A 20409-nucleotide genomic window follows, 5' to 3' on the forward strand; every position below is an offset into this window, starting at 1 on the left:
ATGTACGAGACTAATGATATCCAGTTTGAAACAAATGCAAGCAAAATGAATCTTGGCACAAGGGGAGAGTACAAAAGGTTTATTGAGTGTCACAAAATGACATTAAGTCGAAGTTCAGTAGCATTTAGCACGAACATAGACTTGTCACACTAAGCAAAGATGTCACAGCCCATCACACTTGAGAAAACATGTCAACATAGTATTATCTATAATCACATAGCATGAATCATATATTCTATTCTGATTTGGGTTTTCAGAACCCTCATTTTTTTCCGCTCTTCTTGAGACCGGAACCTCCAAGAGCTCCTTTCTGTGCTGCCTTGGCTTTGAGCTCCTTGAGTGCCTGTTCAATGAGTGCAACAAATCAAATTATTTATTTTGTCATATAAATCCTATGAAGATGAGAACCTATAAAGTTAGAAACCCAATACCTTTTCCTCGTCCTTCTTTTTCTGAATGTTGGCCAAATCAGTCTGCATAGAACCAAGTAAATAGAAATTAAAGATATCAAGTAATAAATTATAAATTTTCAACAAAAGGATTGTAAAGAAGACTGTGAAGTATCGTGCTCTGGTAAGATCCAAGCAAAGTTATAGAAGCATTAACACCCACTTAATGCAAAAGTATCCTTTGCTAACATAAAAAACACTTATTTAAATAGAAACCACATGAATCCAATGTTATAAAAGAATTTGACTTCAATTACTATCTTCATAAACCTACCAATTCATTAGCTACTTACATCATGTAAACAAGTCATAATGTATAGCACTACTCAACATAAATCATCACATGCTTGAAACAAAAGAAGATCTAGGTAATCAAAAGCATACAAAAAAATTCAGTTCAAATAACATGCAGCCCTACTTCAAACATGAATTCATGTAATCCTAACCAGAAGCCATTAGAAACAGAAATCCAACACTCAGCACACACCAACTGAGAACACGAAAAAGAAAAAAACAGATTTCAAAGGGTTAATGCAGCCAACTAATTGCTGGGTTGTCAAATAACAATAGCCAAGTCAAAATTGTTAACATGAATTCCGGAATTTAGGGATTGGAAAAGTAATAACTTTCTGCAGAACTTAAATCCTGATCGTATTATAAGCAATTCTAATTTTATTTTTTAAGGAAAAAGACAAAAGCCTTAAATTTAACAGAAAGATAAACCCTATTTGTTAACAGCAATAAAAATACTTCACGCAAACATATAAAAGAAAATCAAAATATTCAAATTCGAACTAAAATTTCAATACCTCGTCGTATTCCTTCTTGCCAGCCTTTGGTTGCTTCAATGGCTTGGCTTTTCCACCTAAAATTTAAAAAAGAAAAGAAATTTACTTCAATTTGATTACATCAAATAAAATTAAAAAAAAAAAAAAGCTACGAGTTTTGATCAAATTACATAGCATATAAAATAAATTTTCAACAAATTAAAGGTGTAACGTAAACACCTTGCTTGGAAGACATGGCTGGTAGTTAGGGTTAGGGTTAGTGCTTGAATTTGAAGAATCGAGAGAGAAAGATGGAAAAAAACGCCTAACCCTAATTCAGGACAGGCAATTATCGGTAAATAAATGGTGGAAGTTGCACGTGCGCATCTCGTGATCGATGGTGGCCGCTAGTTTTTGTACCAAAATTATTTGTAACAATTACAATCACATCCCTTAAGTTTAGCCGAAGACAGTTTTTATCCTTACCTTTTTAAAACACCACTTCAGATTTTTTTAGAAAAAATTCTATATCAAATTTGGAGCGGTTAACTACGACCAATTGTTAATCATCATGTTATATATATAAAAGAAAAAAAGAAAAAAACAATTGAGTCTTTTTATAAATAAAAATAAAATACATTAATTTTTTATTGTATTAATTAAATAAATATGAGAATTAAAAATATTTTATAAATATTTTATTATTAAAGACTATAGCTGATTTTTTTAAAATTTAGGGTCAGCATTATAATTTAGACTGAACCTTTGGCATGTAGATGTAATAATTAGTGAATGGAGTATCATTCCATATTAAAAATAAAAATAAAAAGATGAAAAAGCAGGTTCTTCCAGGCATCAATTTGTAAAGATTAATGAGGAATATATGCTCTTTATAAAATTATATAACATGGAAATCTTCTTTTTAAGCACAATCTTATTTATATATATTCAGATTTTGAAAGAAAAATGACAAATTTAGTATAAAAGCCTCAGTTTTATTATTATTTTTGAAGTAGTGAAATTCCCTCTAGTTCCCGGGTTGACTTAAGAGAGCATTCCAGCAATTACCTTTGCGGATCCAAATCTCATCCACTTTTAGAATAATAATAATAATAAAAACTAATGTCATGATACATGACATGAAATGTTATAGCATAATAATTCCTATAATTAAATTGATATAAGCAATAAACAAGTTAGAAAAATTTAAATAGTTATCATGATAACACATGTTTTATTTTTTTTATTTTTTGATGAAAAGATAACACATGTTTTTTTTTTTTAAAAATGATATTAAACTGTCACACCTTATCAAGAAAATAAAAAAAAGAAGAAGAAAAAACTAGAGTAAACAGGCAATAAAATAAAATGTCATGCAAAATTAAGATTAAAGTTAATAGATATTAGTTGTTTACTCACAGGAAATGGATACTATTACTTTGAATTTAAATATTTCTCTAATTTAAAAAATTAGAATTGTATTTTTTTTATTTAAAAAAATTAACATGGATAAAGTTTAAGTAATAATAATACCATGATCAAATTTAATATATTAAGATTTTTCAACTAAATTTTTTAATAATTTAAGATTTTTTAAATATTATTAGTTATATTTATAAATTAATAATAAAAGTATAATTAATATATATATATATATATATTTTTTTTAAGATTGGAATTATTCCTTATCAGGATTTTAGCTTATTTGTTGCAGGTAACAAGGGATGCATACCCATTCTATTACAATTTTGATTTGAGAGAAATGATAATAATAAAAAGGTATAAATGTTGATTCTTGAACCATTATATTTTCTTGTTTCCAGCTGCCTAATTTTGGCCCTTTTGAGTCTTGACTTAGTGCCAGTCCGACTGTTTTTCATGGAAGCAGGAAGCTTCCTTTTTTTTTTCTTTTTCTTATTTGATTTTCTTTTTTCAGTCTGTAACAGTTAAAAGTCCATTCCAACTATTAATAACTTGTTTTCTTTGATAAATTATAATTTACTTATGTCTCCACAACTGATCATCTCTAATTTTGACAATACTTCCCCTTTTTCCTGGTCAGTGGTCACAACATGAACAAGAACTCTTAAAACTGGAGAAAAAGTTTTCTCATAATTTCATCTGAAAGCAAGGACAGTATTTCTGATATGGCAGGTCTATCTGTTGCATGGTATTGAATGCATAACAATCCCATATGACAACATCTGATTATATTCTGCTGGAGAAATTCTTCCAATAATGTTTTGTTTGTTTTGGTCAAGCAGAATTTTATTGAAATTCTGAAGAATAAAAAATACATGTAAAGCACAGCAAAGCTTTCATCTTGGTCCTTGCCATCTATTCATCAGACTGTAAGTAACATCTCATTACATATCTTGAAAACTATTGCAGTTACTCTCTATGCATTAAACTGTTGCTGCTGAAAATGAGTAAATTCACGTCAGATAGCATAAACTGAAGCAGCTAACGCCCATAATTCTTGCCAAACCTGTTAAAATCCTGCTGCCAAGATAATCCAGGCCTATTTATATATCGCAGGCTTGCAGAACTCTAGTCCATACTGGACTAATGTCTTTGCATTGGAAACAAATGCCTTATAGAATCCTCAGCACAGTTCAGAAGCTGCACTTACTATCCTCCACTAGATGCCATTTGAAGAAACTGCTTCTGGTGTTAAGGCTCCCCATTACAATCATCCACAGAATAAAACTATAACGAGGAATATTAAGTGCACCCAATACCATCTTCCCCCACCTCGTTTCCTCGTGATCCTTCTATAAGAACTTCCAAGCTGACTGAGGATATACAAAACTTGCCATATTTAGACAGCTTCAATTTGACTTGGTCTAGATCATCAAGATCAACTCTGAAGTTAGTCTTAATAATAATAATCTTCCAAGCCTCGAGAGTGGTATCATCCAATGCATCAGGTAGGGCCCAATTTCCTCTCCTCCATACATCTGCAACCACAACATCTTTTGGGGACTGAGGCATCCTGAATAGAAATATTTGGGAATCTATCAGCAAGAGATTGACAGTTCATCCACGGGTCAAATCAGAAGTAAGTCTCCTTCCCATTTCCCACAATATAATCAAAACAACCTTTAAATTCTTCTCTTCTAGCTAAGTCTCCTTAGCTTATTCCCAGAGATTCACTTAGCCCATAAAGAACTCTTTTCACCCACTGGCTCCCATACATGCTTTAGAGTTGCTGCTTTTCATCGTTTCTAAATTATAAAGCTCTAATTTGCGATCTTCAGTCCACATCTTCCATCTTGAAAGAAGTCCTGTACTTTTACTCGCTCTTGTGGTTATATTTCATATATGATAAAAGAATAAACAGAGCACTGACATATCCTACAAGGTTGAGTGGAATTTCAAGATGATATCATTTTAATATGTAATAAAAAGGTAAAAATTCTATTGTATCCAAATTTAAATGTCTAAAAGGAATTACAAGCTTTCTTGATTTGATTTAGATGTTTAACAGTCCGATTTTTAAAATTATGTCATCCTATAGAATGTGTGTCAGTAAGAAGTGTTGGAACATGTGAGCTTGTCTTGGAAACAAGCACATGGTTTCCAACTGTTTTTCATAGCCTGTAAGTCCCCATGTAGTATTTAAATTTTTGTTTGACTTTGTACAAGTTCCTATGTTAGTGGCATTGGGAACTACAACTTTTGTAATCTATTTCTCTAAATCAAATGTAAAAGACTGAAAATATAAGAGAAGAACATATTTTTCCTCTCAATTTCTCTTCATCATTTCCATATTTCTTAAGAACTTAAGCTCAGATTTAGCTCAGTTTATAAGAACTTTAGCTCAAACCCAGCTAAGTTCTATTTCATTTCCGCATTTACAGTAGTATCAGAGCTCGTGTCCTACGGGCTGTGAGGCTAAAAATAGAAAATCTAGAGAGTCAAACACGTGAGGGAGAGAAATACCGAGTGTTTGAAAGATTTGTGAGATTTTTTAAAAAAGAAAAAGAAGAACAAGAAAAAGAACAAAACCAAAAAATGGCTTCAAGTAGCTCATAAGCTCTAGCAGCTCCTACCTTCAACGGATCACTTTATCATTTATGGTCGGTGAAGATGAAAATTTACCTAAAATCTCAAGGTCTATGAAAAGTGGTTGAGACAGATGAAGATCCTCCCGCTCTCAGACCAAATCTAACAGTAGCTCAGCTCAGAGACCATGAAGAACAACTCCTCAGGAAAGATAAAGCCTCGACTTGCATCCACTCAAGCTTGGCAGATCATGTTTTCACCAGCATCATGGACCTGGAAACACCCAAAGCCGTTTGGGATTACCTCAAAGAGAGCTTTGAAGGCACAGACCGAGTGAAAGCTATGAAGCTCTTGACGCTTAAGAGAGAATTTGAGCTGCTCAAGATGAAGGATGACGAGCTAGTGAAAGATTATTCATCAAGAATGATGGATCTTGTAAACCAAATTAAGCTGTATGGTGAAGCTCTACCTGATCAGAGAGTGGTGGAGAAGATTATGGTCAGCGTACCAAGAAAATTTGAAGCTAAAATTTCAGCTGTTGAAGAGTCATGTGATTTGCAGAGGCTAACAGTAGTTAAGCTCACTAGCAAATTAGTAGCTCAAGAATAAAGAAGCTCAATAAGAGATGAAGAGACAACTGAAAGTGCTTTCTTTGTTTCTCATAAAGGAAAGAAGCCAAACAACAGAAATAGAAGAGGTACTAGCTACCAAAATCGAGCTCCAGAAAATTCGAGCTCAAAACAGGGCAAGCTTCCTCCTTGCTCCATTTGCAAGAAAACAAACCATGCTGAAAAAGATTGTTGGTACAAAGATGGTGAAAAATCGAAGTACAAATGCAGCTTTTGCAACAAGATTGGCCACACCGAGAAGTTTTGCAGAGCTAAGAAAGCTCAACAAGCTCAGATGCAAGCTCAAGAGTAGGTCCTTGCAGCTGAAGAGGAGAAATCACATCCAAGAGAGCATTTATTCATGGCTTCTCAAGCTAACAAAACAGCTCAGAATTACATTTGGCTCATAGACAGTGGATGTACTAGCCATATGACACTAGATGCTACAAGTTTTACTAGCCTTGACGAGTCAATAACAACCAGAGTGAAGCTGGGAGATGGCTCAACGGTTCAAGCTAGAAGAAGAGGCTCAATTTTTGTCAACACTAAGAAAGGTATCAAAGTTATCTCAGATGTTCTTTACATACCTGAGCTCAATCAAAATTTGCTTAGTGTGCCTCAAATGATTAGAAAAGGTTATGGTGTCTATTTTAAAAATGCATGCTGCTGTATTTTAGATACCTGTGGTGTTGAGATAGCTAAAGTCAAGATGATTGGTAATAACTTTTATTTGAAGCTAGATGTTATTCAGACATGTGCATTTAGTGTAAAAGAGGATGATAGCTTGAAACGGCATAAGAGGCTAGGCCACTACAATTTTAGAACTTTAAAAGAGATGCATGATTTAGAGCTAGTTTTGAGTCTGCCTGAAATTGTAGCTCCAAAAGTAGAGTGTGAGGGCTGTAAGCTCAGAAAGTCACAAAGAACTCCTTTTCCAAAAGGCGGAGTCACTAGAGCTACTGAAAAGCTAGAAATTGTGCATTCAGATATTTGTGGTCCTATGGCAACACCTTCTTTGAGTGAAAATAGGTACTTTATGCTCTTTATTGATGATTTTTCAAGGATGACTTGGGTGCACTTCCTCAAAACCAAGTCCTCAGTTTTTTCAATTTTTAAAAATTTCAAGAAGCTAGTGGAAACTCAAAGTAGCTGCAAGCTTAAGATGTTGAGAACTGACAATGGTGGAGAGTACACTTCACAAGAATTCAGCTCCTTTTGCTAAGAAGAAGGCATCCTACACCAGCTCACGGTTCCATATTCTCCACAACAAAATGGAGTCTCAGAAAGAAAGAATAGAACTGTGATGAACATGGCTAGAAGCATGCTGTTTGAGAAGAACCTACCAAAGACTTTTTGGGCTGAAGCTGTAGCTACTTCAGTATATTTGTTGAATAGAATTGCAACGAAGGCAGTGGAAGGCAAGACCCCATATGAAGCTTGGAATGGTGTCAAGCCTTCAGTTGAGCATCTCAGAATTTTTGGCTTAATATGTTATTTTCACATTCCTTCAGTCAAAAGAACGAAGCTAGATCAGAGCTATGAAGGGTATATTTGTGGGCTATTCAATAGAGTTCAAAGGCTATAGAATTTTTAAGCTCAACAATAAAAGAATTGAGCTCAGCAGAGATGTAAGCTTTGATGAGAGCTCTTTTTGGAATTGGGATTCACATGAAGTCGAGAAGCATGAGCTCCCTTCCTTATTAGCTCCTACTTTTAAAGTGGAAGAAGAAGAGAACGTCAATGACGAGCTATTTGATGTGCACAACACTAGTGACACTCAAGTGCTCAGAACAAGATCGTTAGCTGAGGTGTATGAAAGATGCAATTTTGTCTTCGCTGAGCCAGCTAACTTTGATGAAGCTTCTAAGCATCCAGAATGGATTAAAGCTATGAAAGCTGAAATTCAAATGATAGAAAAGAACAACACTTGGCTATTCACTGAGCTACCACAAAACAAGCAAGCTATAGGAGTCAAATGGGTGTTCAGAACTAAGTACAATTCTGATGGCTCAATCAACAAGCTCAAGGCCAGATTAGTTGTGAAGGGCTATGCTCAAGTTGCGGGTAGTGACTATGGAGATACCTTTGCTTCAGTAGCTAGACATGACACTATCAAGTTGCTGTTGTCTTTTGTAGCTCAAATGGGCTGGAAAGTTTTCCATCTCGATGTGAAATCAGCATTCTTGAATGGTGAGCTCAAGGAGGAGCTCTACATAGAGCAACCAGAAGGTTTCTAAGTGAGAGGAAGAGAAGATGAGGTGTACAAGCTAATAAAGGCTTTGTACGGGCTGAAGCAAGCTCCAAAAGCTTGGTACCAGAAAATTGATGCTCACTTGATGCAACAAGGGTTCAAGAGAAGTGATAATGAAGCTACTCTTTATTTGAAGCAAGAAGATGGAGAGCTCAAGATAGTGGTTTCATTATATGTTGATGACCTCCTTGTTACTGGTAGCCAAGAAGAAGCTGTTTCAGAACTCAAGAAGCAAATGGAAAGTATTTTTGAGATGTCCGATTTGGGCTTAATAAACTATTTTCTTGGGATGGAAATTCATCAATGCTCCTCAGGAATTTTCATATCTCAAAGAAAGTATGCTCTTGATGTTTTGAAGAAGTTTGAGCTAGAAGCTTGTAAAGAAGTTATAGCTCCAATAGCTCAGAATGAAAAGCTTTCGAAGAATGATGGAGAAAAGCTAGAAAACCCAACTGTGTACAGAAGCATTGTTGGCAGCTTGTTGTATCTTTCAGCTACAAGACCTGACCTAATGTATCCAGCTAGCCTTCTTTCAAGATTCATGAGCTATCCTACGAGTGTGCATCTAGGAGTAGCTAAAAGAGTTCTCAAGTTCTTGAAGGGTACCGTGAAGGATGGTATTTGGTATCACAGGCTTGACCAAATTGAGCTATAAGGTTATGCTGATAGTGATTGGGCTGGAAGTGTGGATGACATGAAGAGCACTTCAGGCTATGTGTTCTCACTAGGCTCAGGTGCAACTTGCTGGAACTCAAAGAAACAAGAAGTTGTAGCTCAATCAACAGCTGAAGCTGAGTATGTGTCGATTGCAGCTGCATCAAATCAAGCTATATGGCTTAGGAAGCTCTTGTCAGATTTGTGTGTTGAGCTAGACAAACCAACTACAATCTATTGTAACAACAAGTCAGCAATTGCTATAGCTGAAAATCCAGTTCAACATGGACGAACCAAGCATATCAATGTAAAATTTCACTCCATTAGAGAAGCTGAAAAGAATTTGGAGATCAAGCTCCAGTATTGCTCTTCAGAAGAACAGCTTGTTGATCTCTTTACCAAACCATTATCAAGATCAAGAATTGATTTTTTGAAGAATCAGCTAGGAGCTTCTAAGACCAACCTCAAGGAGGAGTGTTGGAACATGTGAGCTTGTCTTGGAAACAAGCACATGGTTTCCAGCTGTTTTCCATAGCTTGTAAGTCCCCATGTAGTATTTAATTTCTTGTTTGACTTTGTACAAGTTCCTATGTTAGTGGCATTGGGAACTACAATTTTTGTAATCTCTTTCTCTAAATCAAATGTAAAGGGCTAAAAATATAAGAGAAGAAGATATTTTTCCTCTCAATTTCTCTTCATCATTTCCATATCTCTTAAGAACTTGAGCTCAGATTTAGCTCAGTTTATAAGAACTTTAGCTCAAACCCAGCTAAGTTCTATTTCATTTCTGCATTTACAAGAAGCATTTTCATTTGTTACGCACAACTCAACGAATCAACTACTACCTGAAAATATATAACTAATCAATAGAAAATGTGATGGAAAAGGCAATCATTAAGACATTGACCGAGTCTAATGGACAGGCAGACTGAAAGGAGAGCCCCTTCCATGGTACGTTCGTCTAGAAATATCCTAATTTCCCCTTAAAAATATGAAATTTTCACCTGTTCTATGTTTCTATTCCCCAACTAGTGCCTGGCAAGAAATTTTCTTGATATCATCTTCAGTCTATATCTAATTTTCTACACTAAAGATATTACAACGATTCACTCATTTCATTGTTAATAAGGACACAGATAGAAATTTTTAGTTGGTACAATGTTTTCCAAAATATTTGGCTTTTGAAATAAGTTCATGCGTGCTTGCTGCATTTATCTGGCTTCCATTACTGAAATTGATACAAGATTTATAGAGCACTTGTCCGATCTGTTTCTGGGTTCTCCCGGCTCTTGCACAACTGCATTTACGAAGAATGCTGGCTGCTTTGGAGTTGCTAGTAATATAGTTTCATTTGAAAGCATAGAAACAACATCAAAGACGGTGGGTCTATCTGCTGCATGGTCTTGTACACATAAAAGGCCTATATGAATGCATCTCAGAACTTGATTCTGGGGCAAGAATTCGTCCAATTTAGGATCAATAAGTTCTAAACCTCGGTTGTCCTTCCACAACAGCCATGCCTGTTACACGTTCGGCATAATACATAGCTTCAAAAATTGGACAGAATAATATTGTTAAACCAACCAAGTCAAAGAAAGCATACATATCCTATTAGGTTGATTGGGCACTCGGAATAATGGAAACTGGTATTCTTCCTGCCACTGATGATCTCCAATAGTAAGACCCCAAAGCTGAACACATCAGTTTTCGTAGAAACAACACCATTCATAGCATACTCCGGTGACATGTAACCACTGAATATTAATTAAAATATTCCAAGTAAGTGAAATGCAGACTTTGTGTGCATAAACACATGACTAATATTTGATTGGTTGTAGAGGTAGCGAACACTCACTATGTTCCAACAATTCTATTGGTATTTGCTTCAGATTCTTTCAGCCCAAATATTCTAGCCATCCCAAAATCTGATATTTTTGGATTCATCTCATCGTCAAGCAATATGTTGCTAGCCTTTAAATCTCTGTGAATCACTTTTAATCTTGAATATTTGTGGAGATAAAGAAGTCCTTGAGTAATTCCATCAATAATTTTGAAGCGTTTCTTCCAATCTAATTCGCTCTTTTTGTGAGAATCTGTCTTGAAGAACGTATCAGTGGAGAATTTTTTACTAACTTCTGTACTGTTCAACGCAAGAAATGATCATATAAACATATCAGCACAGCTAAATTTAACTTACCAAAGAGATAGATATCCAAACTTTTCTTAGGCATATACTCATAAACTAATATCCTTTCTTCTCCATCAACACAAAAGCCTAAAAGCTTCACAAGATTAGTATGCTGGAGTTTAGCAATGAGTATAGCTTCATTTTTGAACTCTACTAGTCCTTGCCCTGAACTTCTCGAAAGTCTTTTTATTGCAATCTCTTGTCCATCTAGTAACTTTCCCTGAAAATAACATTTCTGTTTGTGATCAATTAAACAAAATTTAATCAGAGTTTCAAGATTTTACCTTATAAACCGGTCCGAATCCGCCTTCACCAAGCTTATTTTCTGGTTTAAAATATTTTGTAGCAATAGCAATTATTTCAAAACAGAATATATGCAACTCATCCCATTCATTCTTCTGTGTTCTTAGAGTATCATATGTGGTCAAAGACAATGCGTTGCCTTCTAGTTCGTTCCATAGATTCTTTAGGTTCGTCTTTCCATTCCCTAGTAATTAAGTTACAAGAAAAGTGAAACATGAGAAGTCTATAGATCATAGGAAATTAGAGATAAAATTAGTAATCTTTTCAAAATTTAGAGCAAGAGATTACCTGTCCTGCTGCACTTTTTCCATATGGCATATAAAAATGCGCACAGTGCAGGTATAAGAAAAATTCCTCCTAGTGTGATAGTTACTGGCAGCCACCACTTATTCACTGCATTAAGATATAAATTACATCATATCAATAAATTTTTTTTTTCTTTCATGTTATGATAGAGTGGATAAAAAACAGTAAGATGGCTTGTATTCTTTCTTAAAACCAATATAAAACAGCAGGGTGGCTTGGATAATACAACGCATAACACTTGTTCTAATGAAGTCTAAACAGTATTGTAGTTTTACCTTCGTCAAAAATGTAAATTTTCCGTGAATCATCTGAACTAGATCCTATGAAACTTCGTGCTGACCTCCAAATTTCGCAGCCGGTGCCATCTTCATTCTTTGAAGCATAGGCAATACAAGAACAGTTCTTTAAACAGTTCAACTTACAATCAATCATAGTCAAGTTCTCGCTGTCACTGTACTTGAACCCATCGCTGTACATGTAACCTGTTCGGGGCTTGAAAAGAAATGCATCACTAGGACTCCTGCAATTTGGGAGATTCTGCTCCAAACATCCAACTGTTGGACTCATATAATCATAAGAAGTAATGCATTTAACTTCTTCATGGTAATCATATTTCAGGAAACCAATCAACACTCCCTCCGCATTAATGGTTAACCTTGGAAAGATACTATTGGCCTTATTTATAGAATATATGAAGTAACTTTCATTCTCATCTGAAAAGTAGCTGAAGTTGTACAAAACATTGAAAGATAGACCGCCTAACAGAGAAAACTGTCCAACCCAAGAGCCACTAGCCCAGTAGATGTGTCCTTGTCTCCAAATGACCAATTGATTTTTGCTGTCAGGATCCGTACCAAGCACAAAAGTCCCCCTGGCAGGTGACTCGAAGCTTCTCCAAGATATCACAGACCACTGCTGCCCAGTTTTTAAATTAATTCCTAGTTTCATCCCTGGCAGAAATGTGTCAGTAGGATAATCAAAGCTTTGCCACAAAACCTGCTTTATAGATCCATTTGAATTCAGTTCACGTAGTATAAAGTTGCCTGTGTCTTCCAGGGTAGCAATTGCGTTGTAGATTGCCTTCTGAACTGAATACAAGACAATGGACCTACCTTTATCACGTAAAATTTTCAAGTTGCCTTGACTATCAACAGTAAGGATTCCAGAATTGCCAAAGATTGGCGTGTCTAGATTTGCAACCCACACAGGAAACTTTTCTTCAATGTAATTGTACCATATTCCCAAATAAGAATCACTGGACTCGCCACTCTCGCCAACAGTGCCAAACTTCAATTTGAACATCCCATCAGCTGAAACCAGTTCCTGATCATATTTGAGCTCCCCGCCTTGCAGAATTGTCCGTGTTTGAGAATGAGAAGGCCTTGTTAGTAGTAGCAGAAAACAAGAAAAACTGAGAAGGAAAAGGTTCTTTTTCATGTTAGCCATCAATGGACATGAATGACTGAAATTGTCTCAAAAGGTAGATACCAAAAACCAAAGACTGACCATAAGCTTTTGAAGAAGCGGGTCAACTGCAAACTTTCATCAACTTCTTATGCGAATATAATCCACACAACCGTAATCGATAATACCAGAGTCCATTATACTTGCAGAAAGCTGGCTAAGTCAAGACTAGTTTCTTTTCTTGACTTTTCAAGTGTTAGAAAGGAACATGAATTTTATAAGGTATAAACAAAATAGAAGTCTACAATTGACCAGGGTCCCAAAAAATTCGCTTTCCGGTTTGTTACATGAATCAGGATTTGACTCGCCAAATTAAGAATTAGAAGGCTCGCAGCAAAATAATTGAAATTTTTACATCTGTATATTCGTACAAGCAAAATACAAGAGTAAGTGGTAAAGTAGGGAGACATTAATTATCTAGCTTCCGTTGCTGTAATTGATACATCGTTTATGGAGCGACTTTTTGAATTTTTTTGGTTCTTCTTCCTCAAATATATCAATGAAATATGCTGGTTGTTTTGGTTCAGGTAGATTTGATGTTTGATTTGTCAGCATATTAACAATATTTGACATGCTTGGTCTTTCTTTTGCCGGTCTTGTACACAAAGAAGACCAATTTGAAAGCATTTCAGTACTTCACTTTGAGAGCATGCTTCATTAAAAGTTGGATCCTTTAGCTCTAATCCTTTACCTTCACTCCACAGCTCCCATGCCTGAAACACAACACCAGTTGAGTAAATAAGTATCAAGTTTAAATTTCTCACATGGGTCGAAACATTTTGGGCACTTGAAACAATTTCAAACAGAGGGCCAGCCTTGGCGCAACTGCTAAAGTTGCTCCTTTGGTGACCTGTAGATTACATAGCAGTGGAGACGGCCACTATATAAAAGATGCAGGGAAGGTTGCGGATATATGCGCCGCCTGCTCTACCACCACAGTGGCCAAGTAGCACTTCGTGCACGGGGTGGGTGAGCCCTTTCAAGATAATTTCAAATTGAATAAGAAAAACTTACAAGTCCTATTAGGTTGAATGGAGAATTAGAACCGTAGCTGCTGTTATTCTTTTTGCCGCTCACAATTTCAAGTAGTAGTATCCCAAAGCTAAGGACATCATTCTTACTGGAAATAATGCCTTTCAAGGCATACTCGGGAGCCATATAGCCACTAAAGTGAAGTTGATTGCACATCTTAGCATTTGAAGAGAAATACATATATTCATCAGTAATTTATGATTGATTATGGAAGTTCAAGTGATTATACTCACCGACTTCCAACTACCTTTCTGCTGTTCGCTTCTGATTCATTCCTCCCGAATATTATGGCCATGCCAAAATCTCACATTTTAGGATTCATTTAAGCATCAGGCAAGATGTTACTTGCTTTCGAATCTCTATGAATTATTTTCAATCTTGAGTATTTATGAAGGTAAAGTAGTCCTTGAGAAATGCCTTCTATGATATGGAGGCCTTTTCCAGTCCAATAAGTGCTTCCTAGTAGGATCTGTTCAAGAAAAGAATTAACAAACTACATGTTTAACTGAAAGTTACCAGTACTATTGATCCAAAGTAGAGGAAGAAAGAAATTCTTGAGCTCACAAACCAAAGAGGACGGAAAGAAAACTAAGCTTTTGTTCAGTATGAATTCATAGATTAGCATCTTCTCTTTTCTCTGGATGCAGCATCCGACAAGCCTGACAAGATCAATATGTTGCAGCTTTGCTATCAGTATAAGTTCATTCTCAATTTCTGGTAGTCCTTACCAGAATTTCTTGAAAGTATTTTTACTGCTACTTTCTGCCCATCTTGTAATTGTCCCTGAAACCACCTCCAGTAGTCTAAAATAGTAGTTGAATTAGTTGTATCCCTTATATTTGTTTCAATGTACCTTGTGAACTGATCCAGCAGAGGAGAACATGTTATCTCGGTTGGCAACCCACACCACCTTCTACTTGACAATAAGAGCTGTATTTTCATTCATTATGTTGTACCATATTACTAAATGTCGGCTTCGTGAAGTTCCAGGGCTAAAGAATCCGAACTGGAAAATTTCATCGGTGGAAACCAAGTTATCATTGTCCTTGAGCTGTTGGCCTTGCTGAATGTATCTGGTAATGAATAAGAGAGGAAAATGAACAAGAAATAGCATGAAAAGCTAGGAAGGATATGTATTAAAGTATTGAAGTGTATTAATCTGTGATGAATGTTAATACGAATTCTGAGATTACAATTTGAAGCATGATCTTGATTTATACATATTAAGTTCAAACGGTCTTATTGCTATGCTACTAGACTCTGAGTTTTATGTCAACGTTCCATTCCTATTCTGTGGTTGGTAGAAGTGACATTTCTTCCATAGGGAAGAAAGGTTGCTCCTGACTTCAGCTTTCTGGCCTGTGATGACAGAAGCTGAGGCTTTGACCAGTGGTCCTTGACTGCTTGTTTGTAACCCGTTGGATTTTGTTCTATGTGTTTTTCTTTTGGTCTTCAACACTCCCCCTCAAGGTGGGTTCGAATAGGTTGATCGATCCCATCTTGCTGAGAAGGTTCTTGAGATCGGATTTGTTTAGTGCTTTTGTGAGGATATCTGCCAATTGTTCATTACTTCTGACAAATGGAGTTTCAATTTCTCCAGATTGAACCTTTTCCCTTATAAAGTGACAATCTACTTCGATGTGTTTTGTGTGCTCGTGAAAGACGGGGTTTGAAGCAATATGTCTTGCTGCTTGATTGTCACAGTACATCTTTATTGGTTCTTTGATCTTAATTCCCAAATCTGTAAGGACTTGCTTAATCCATATTAATTCGCTGGCTGTTGATGCCATTGCTCTGTATTCTGCCTCTGCACTGGATCTAGCAGTTACAATTTGTTTCTTGCTTTTCCAAGTTACTAGATTGCCACCCACAAATGTACAAAAACCGGAGGTTGATTTTCTGTCACAGCTTCCGACTCAATCTGCATCAGAAAAACTAATAATGTCATACGAATTGTTATTTTTCATCCAAATCCCTTGACCAGGAGTTCCCTTGAGATACCTAAGAATCCTATTGATGGCATCTAAATGACTAGTACGAGGTGCATGCATGAACTGACTTACCATACTTACAGCATAGGTGATGTCAGGTCTGGTTACGGTGAGATAGATTAGTTTTCCTACTAGTCCTTAATAGTGTCCTATATTGTCTAAAAGATTGCCATCTTCAAGATTAAGTTTAGTTTTAGTCTCCATTGGTGAATCTACTAGTTTTACTCCTAGTTTTCCTGTTTCTTTTAATAGATCAATGACGTACTTTCTTTGGGACAAAAATAGACCTTTATGGGATTTGGCTATTTCTATTCCAAGAAAGTAGGACAGTTGTCTGAGATCTTTGATGTCAAATTCCTCTTTTAATTTTTATTTTACTTCCTCAATTTCTTTATTGTTGTTGCCTGTTATGATAATGTCATCAACATAAATGAGAACAATGATAGTGCAAGAATGAGTATGTTTGACAAACATAGAAGAATCAGATGCACACTTAACGAAATTGAGTTTTAAAAGAAAAAGGCTTAGCTTGGCATACCATGCTCTTGGAGATTGTTTCAATCCGTAGATGGCCTTTTCTAGTTTACATTCCATGGATTGGTTGGTGGTAGTCTCATAACCTGGAGGCAGAGTCATGTAAACCTCTTCTTCGAGAGTCCCTTGGAGGAACGCGTTTTTTACATTCATTTGATATAGGCTCCATCTTGAGTTGGTAGCAACAGACAATAAAATGCGAACTGTGCTCATTTTTGCTACAGGCGCAAAGGTTTCCTGATAGTCTACCCCATATGTTTGGGTGAATCCCTTTGCTACCAATCTAGTCTTGTATCGCTCAACTATTCCATCATATTTATACTTAATTTTATATACCCATTTGCACCCAACAGGTTTTTTACCTTGTGGTAGAGGGACTAATTTCCAGGTGTCATTTTTTTCAAGTGCCTGAAACTCCTCCTTCATGGCCTGACACCATTTAGGATCGGTGTTAGCTTCATAGAAGGAGGATGGCTCAGTATAGGAGGTGAGTTTATCTAGGTAGGTCCTATATGAACTGGATATGCTATGGTAGCTAATAAAGTTTTGAATAGGATACGTCACCTTGTGGGACACATAGTCCCTTAGTCTGACTGGTGGTCTGGTAGGTCTAGATGATCTGCGTGGGGCGACTTCTTCAACTAGTGATCCATCTTTTTCGACTGGTGATCCATCTCCCCTGAAGAAGTGCCCCGGAGAATGATACTGGCTCCCCCGGAAGGGTTGGCCTCGGGATTTGCTGGAGAAGCTGTCTCCTCACTGGATGGAGGTGGGAGAACTGAACTGTCAAAAAATAAAGAGTTATTATTCGGAAATAACAAGGAAGACCCATGAGAGGGATGAGGATTAGTGAAATAAGGTGTGCCTTCATCAAAAAACACATCCCTAGAGATGTAGTTTTTGTGAGTGCACGGGTCATAGCACTTATTACCCTTCTTTGTTGAAGAATACCCTAAGAATACTGTTTTGACAGAGCTGGGTTCCAGTTTATGAGAGCGTTTAACATGAACAAAGGCTGTGCACCCAAAAACTCTAATGTGTCCTAGTTCAATTTTCCTGCCCTTGAGAATTTCAAGAGGACTAAGATTTTTGAGTTTTGGACCAGGGAGGCGGTTAATGAGATAGGCAACAGTTAGGAGGGCATCAGACCAAAAGATGTGAGGAACATTATTTTGAAAAAGTGGGGATCTGGTGACGTTAAGAAGATGGCAGTTTTTTCTTTCACAAACTCCATTTTACTCGGGAGTGTAAGTGCAGGTAGTTTGATGCAAGATGCCTTTAGTGGAAAAGAAGTCTGACATTTTTTTATTGATGTATTCAGTGCCATTATCGGATCTAAAGATTTTAATGTTGGCATTATACTGAGTTTGAATAAAGTTGAAATTTTTTTGAAAACATTCAAAGACTTCATTCTTGCCTTTTAACAAATAGACCAAAGTGATGCGAGAGAAGTCATCAATGAATGTGACAAAGTAACAAAAATGATTGTAAGAGGTACAGGGAGCAGGTCCCCAAACATCAGAATGAATTAGATCAAACATTTTTGTTGAGATGGTAGAGGACACATGAAAAGGTAATCTAGTATGTTTTGAAAATTGACAAATATCACAACAACCAGAATCTATTTTAAGACAAAATAACTGATTTAAGACTGTATCAGCCGGATGCCCAAACCGCCTAGGTAGAAGAATGCTGTGATTGAGAGGTTTAATGGAGGTAAGACACTAATTGGTAGGATTGGTGAGATAGTATAATCCATTGTGAAGGTATCCTTCACCAATCGTCTTCCCGGTGGTGCGATCCTGAAAGATTACAGAAGATGGTGAGAAAATGACATTACAATTTAAAGTACGAGTTATTTTTCCAACAGATAACAAATTTGACGTAAAGTTAGGTAATAAAAGAATATCCTGAATAGAATTAGTATTAGGGAACAAATTTGATGAGCCAAAACCAGAGATTTCTGCTCGACTTCCGTTTGCAACTATCATATGTTGGGAATCTATAGGGATAAAATTGTGCAATTGTGTCGAGTCCCAAGTCATGTGGTCAGTTGCACTGGAATTAATAATCCATTTTGTAGATTTATAATTTTGAGATACTAAACCTGCCCCAAGGGACTGTTGGAGAATGGACTGAAGTTGGGAGAGAATTTGAGAAATTTGGTAATTTTTTGATGGGCCGGACTCGGGTCGGTTTGATGGGCTGGGCTCGAAGGCTGGACTGGCCCATGAATTGCTGGTTGGCTGGGTTGTGGCTGGTGGGTTGAACCTTGGGCCTGAATTGGCCCATGTACAATTGGGTTGGGCGACATAAGCAGTGGAGTCGGGTCGGGCTGATACGGGCCCGCTTTCCATATCCGACCCGCTGAACGCATCATAATCCTTAGGGTTAGATGCGTTTAGCATACCCACGCCGCCAAATTTCTCTTCTCTTCTTCGCTCGTCCCTGTCTCTTCTTTTTCCAGTTCTTCCGCGCTCTCCTCGATTGAGTGTCGGGCGAAGGTGCGGGTGGAGATGCCAACACCGCTCGTGAGAGTGACCCTGCTTCTTGTAGTGGTCACATTTCGTGACGTTGTTAGGCGTCCCTCTCACCCGAGCCGACTCTCGTGAGTGAGAGACGAAGGCTCTATTCTCTGTGTTGTTCTAGTTTGTCATGGCTCCCATAATGGCACGCCTGGTTTCCTCTTGTTGCACAAGAGCGATGACCGCGTCAAATCTGAGGAGTTTGCTGGATAGTAAAATCTGTGATCTAACCGCCTCGTAGCTCGACTCGAGCCCGCCCAGGTAAGTAAACACCAGGTCCTGCTTCGCTCTTTGCCTTATTTCCTCTGGATCAGTAGTGGGTGGGAGGCAGCTTTGTAGCTCCTCCCACCGAGTTAATATCTCGGTCGCGTAACTCCCGCTGGACCGAGTTCCCTGTTTTATTTGTGCTAATTCCTGTTTCAACTGGAATATGTGCGCATAGTTTTGTTCTTGCCCATATAACTGTTTTAGTCGCTCCCATATTGCCTGTGATGATGCCAGTAGCAGACATAGCCTGGCAATTTGAGGCTCGATTGTGTTGGTCATAAGCGACATGACCATGTGGTCAGTCGTCTGCCAATCTTCGATTGCCTCATTCTCTTCCTTTGTTGGTTGATCTGGGTTGATTGGTAGTGGCCTCTTCCGAGTTCTTGTGATAAACCCTATTTTTTTTCTTCCACTGAGGCTGATGTATACTGCCCTCGACTATTGGAAATAATTTTGACTGCCTGTTAAAGTTATGTTGGTGAGCTTGGTAAGATTGTTTTGAGACATGATGAGAAATTTGCTTGGTTGGATTTTTGATTTTTTTTTTTTGGGTAAGTGATGACAGAATCACTCCTGCTCTGATACCATATTGAAGTATTGAAGTGTATTAATCTGTGATGAAGGTTAATACGAATTCTGAGATTACAATTTGAAGCATGATCTTGATTTATACATATTGAGTTCAAACGGTCTTATTACTATGCTACTAAACTCTGAGCTCTATGTCAACGTTCCATTCCTATTTTGTGGTTGGTAGAAGTGGGAAGAAAGGTTGCTCCTGACTTCAGCTTTCTGGCCTGTGATGACAGAAGCTGAGGCCTTGACCAGTGGTCCTTGACTGCTTGTTTGTAACCCGTTGAATTTTGTCTGATGTATTTTTCTTTTGGTCTTCAACAGCAGAGGAGAACATGTTATCTCGGTTGGCAACCCACACCACCTTCTACTTGACAATAAGAACTGTATTTTCATTCATTATGTTGTACCATATTACTAAATATCGGCTTCTAGGGCTAAAGAATCCGAACTTGAAAATTTCATCAGTGGAAACCAAGTTATCATTGT

General features: G+C 37.0%; 1 protein-coding gene and 1 long non-coding RNA gene across 2 annotated transcripts; both read right to left on the reverse strand.

Moving 5' to 3' along the window:
• Nucleotides 1-52: 52 nt before the first annotated feature.
• LOC8274514 lies at nucleotides 53-1724 on the reverse strand. The gene is made up of 4 exons (XR_001535006.3): nucleotides 1457-1724; nucleotides 1259-1314; nucleotides 432-473; nucleotides 53-343 (listed from the first exon to the last, which is right to left on the reverse strand). It is a non-coding gene; the product is annotated as an uncharacterized LOC8274514 (long non-coding RNA).
• A 7855-nt stretch (nucleotides 1725-9579) lies between these two features.
• LOC8274516 (G-type lectin S-receptor-like serine/threonine-protein kinase CES101) lies at nucleotides 9580-13121 on the reverse strand. Its single transcript, XM_025156780.2, has 7 exons — nucleotides 11810-13121; nucleotides 11517-11621; nucleotides 11210-11412; nucleotides 10935-11145; nucleotides 10593-10830; nucleotides 10341-10491; nucleotides 9580-10257 (listed from the first exon to the last, which is right to left on the reverse strand). Exons 1-7 carry the CDS (start codon nucleotides 12978-12980, stop codon nucleotides 9949-9951), a joined length of 2388 nt encoding a protein of 795 aa, XP_025012548.2. The 5' UTR covers nucleotides 12981-13121; the 3' UTR covers nucleotides 9580-9948.
• Between the last annotated feature and the right edge of the window lie 7288 nt (nucleotides 13122-20409).

This window comes from Ricinus communis, chromosome 8, assembly GCF_019578655.1.
Source record: "Ricinus communis isolate WT05 ecotype wild-type chromosome 8, ASM1957865v1, whole genome shotgun sequence".
NCBI classification, from domain to species: Eukaryota; Viridiplantae; Streptophyta; class Magnoliopsida; order Malpighiales; family Euphorbiaceae; genus Ricinus; species Ricinus communis.

Excerpts from the sequence above, each read along its gene's own strand:
- LOC8274516 (XM_025156780.2), bottom strand. The coding sequence starts at position 12,980 with ATGGCTAACATGAAAAAGAACCTTTTCCTTCTCAGTTTTTCTTGTTTT. Across the intron at positions 11,622-11,809 it reads AATTTACATTTTTGACGAAG|TGAATAAGTGGTGGCTGCCA; the intron begins GTAAAACTACAA and ends ATCTTAATGCAG. Across the intron at positions 10,831-10,934 it reads TTTGGATATCTATCTCTTTG|ATTCTCACAAAAAGAGCGAA; the intron begins GTAAGTTAAATT and ends TCTTCAAGACAG.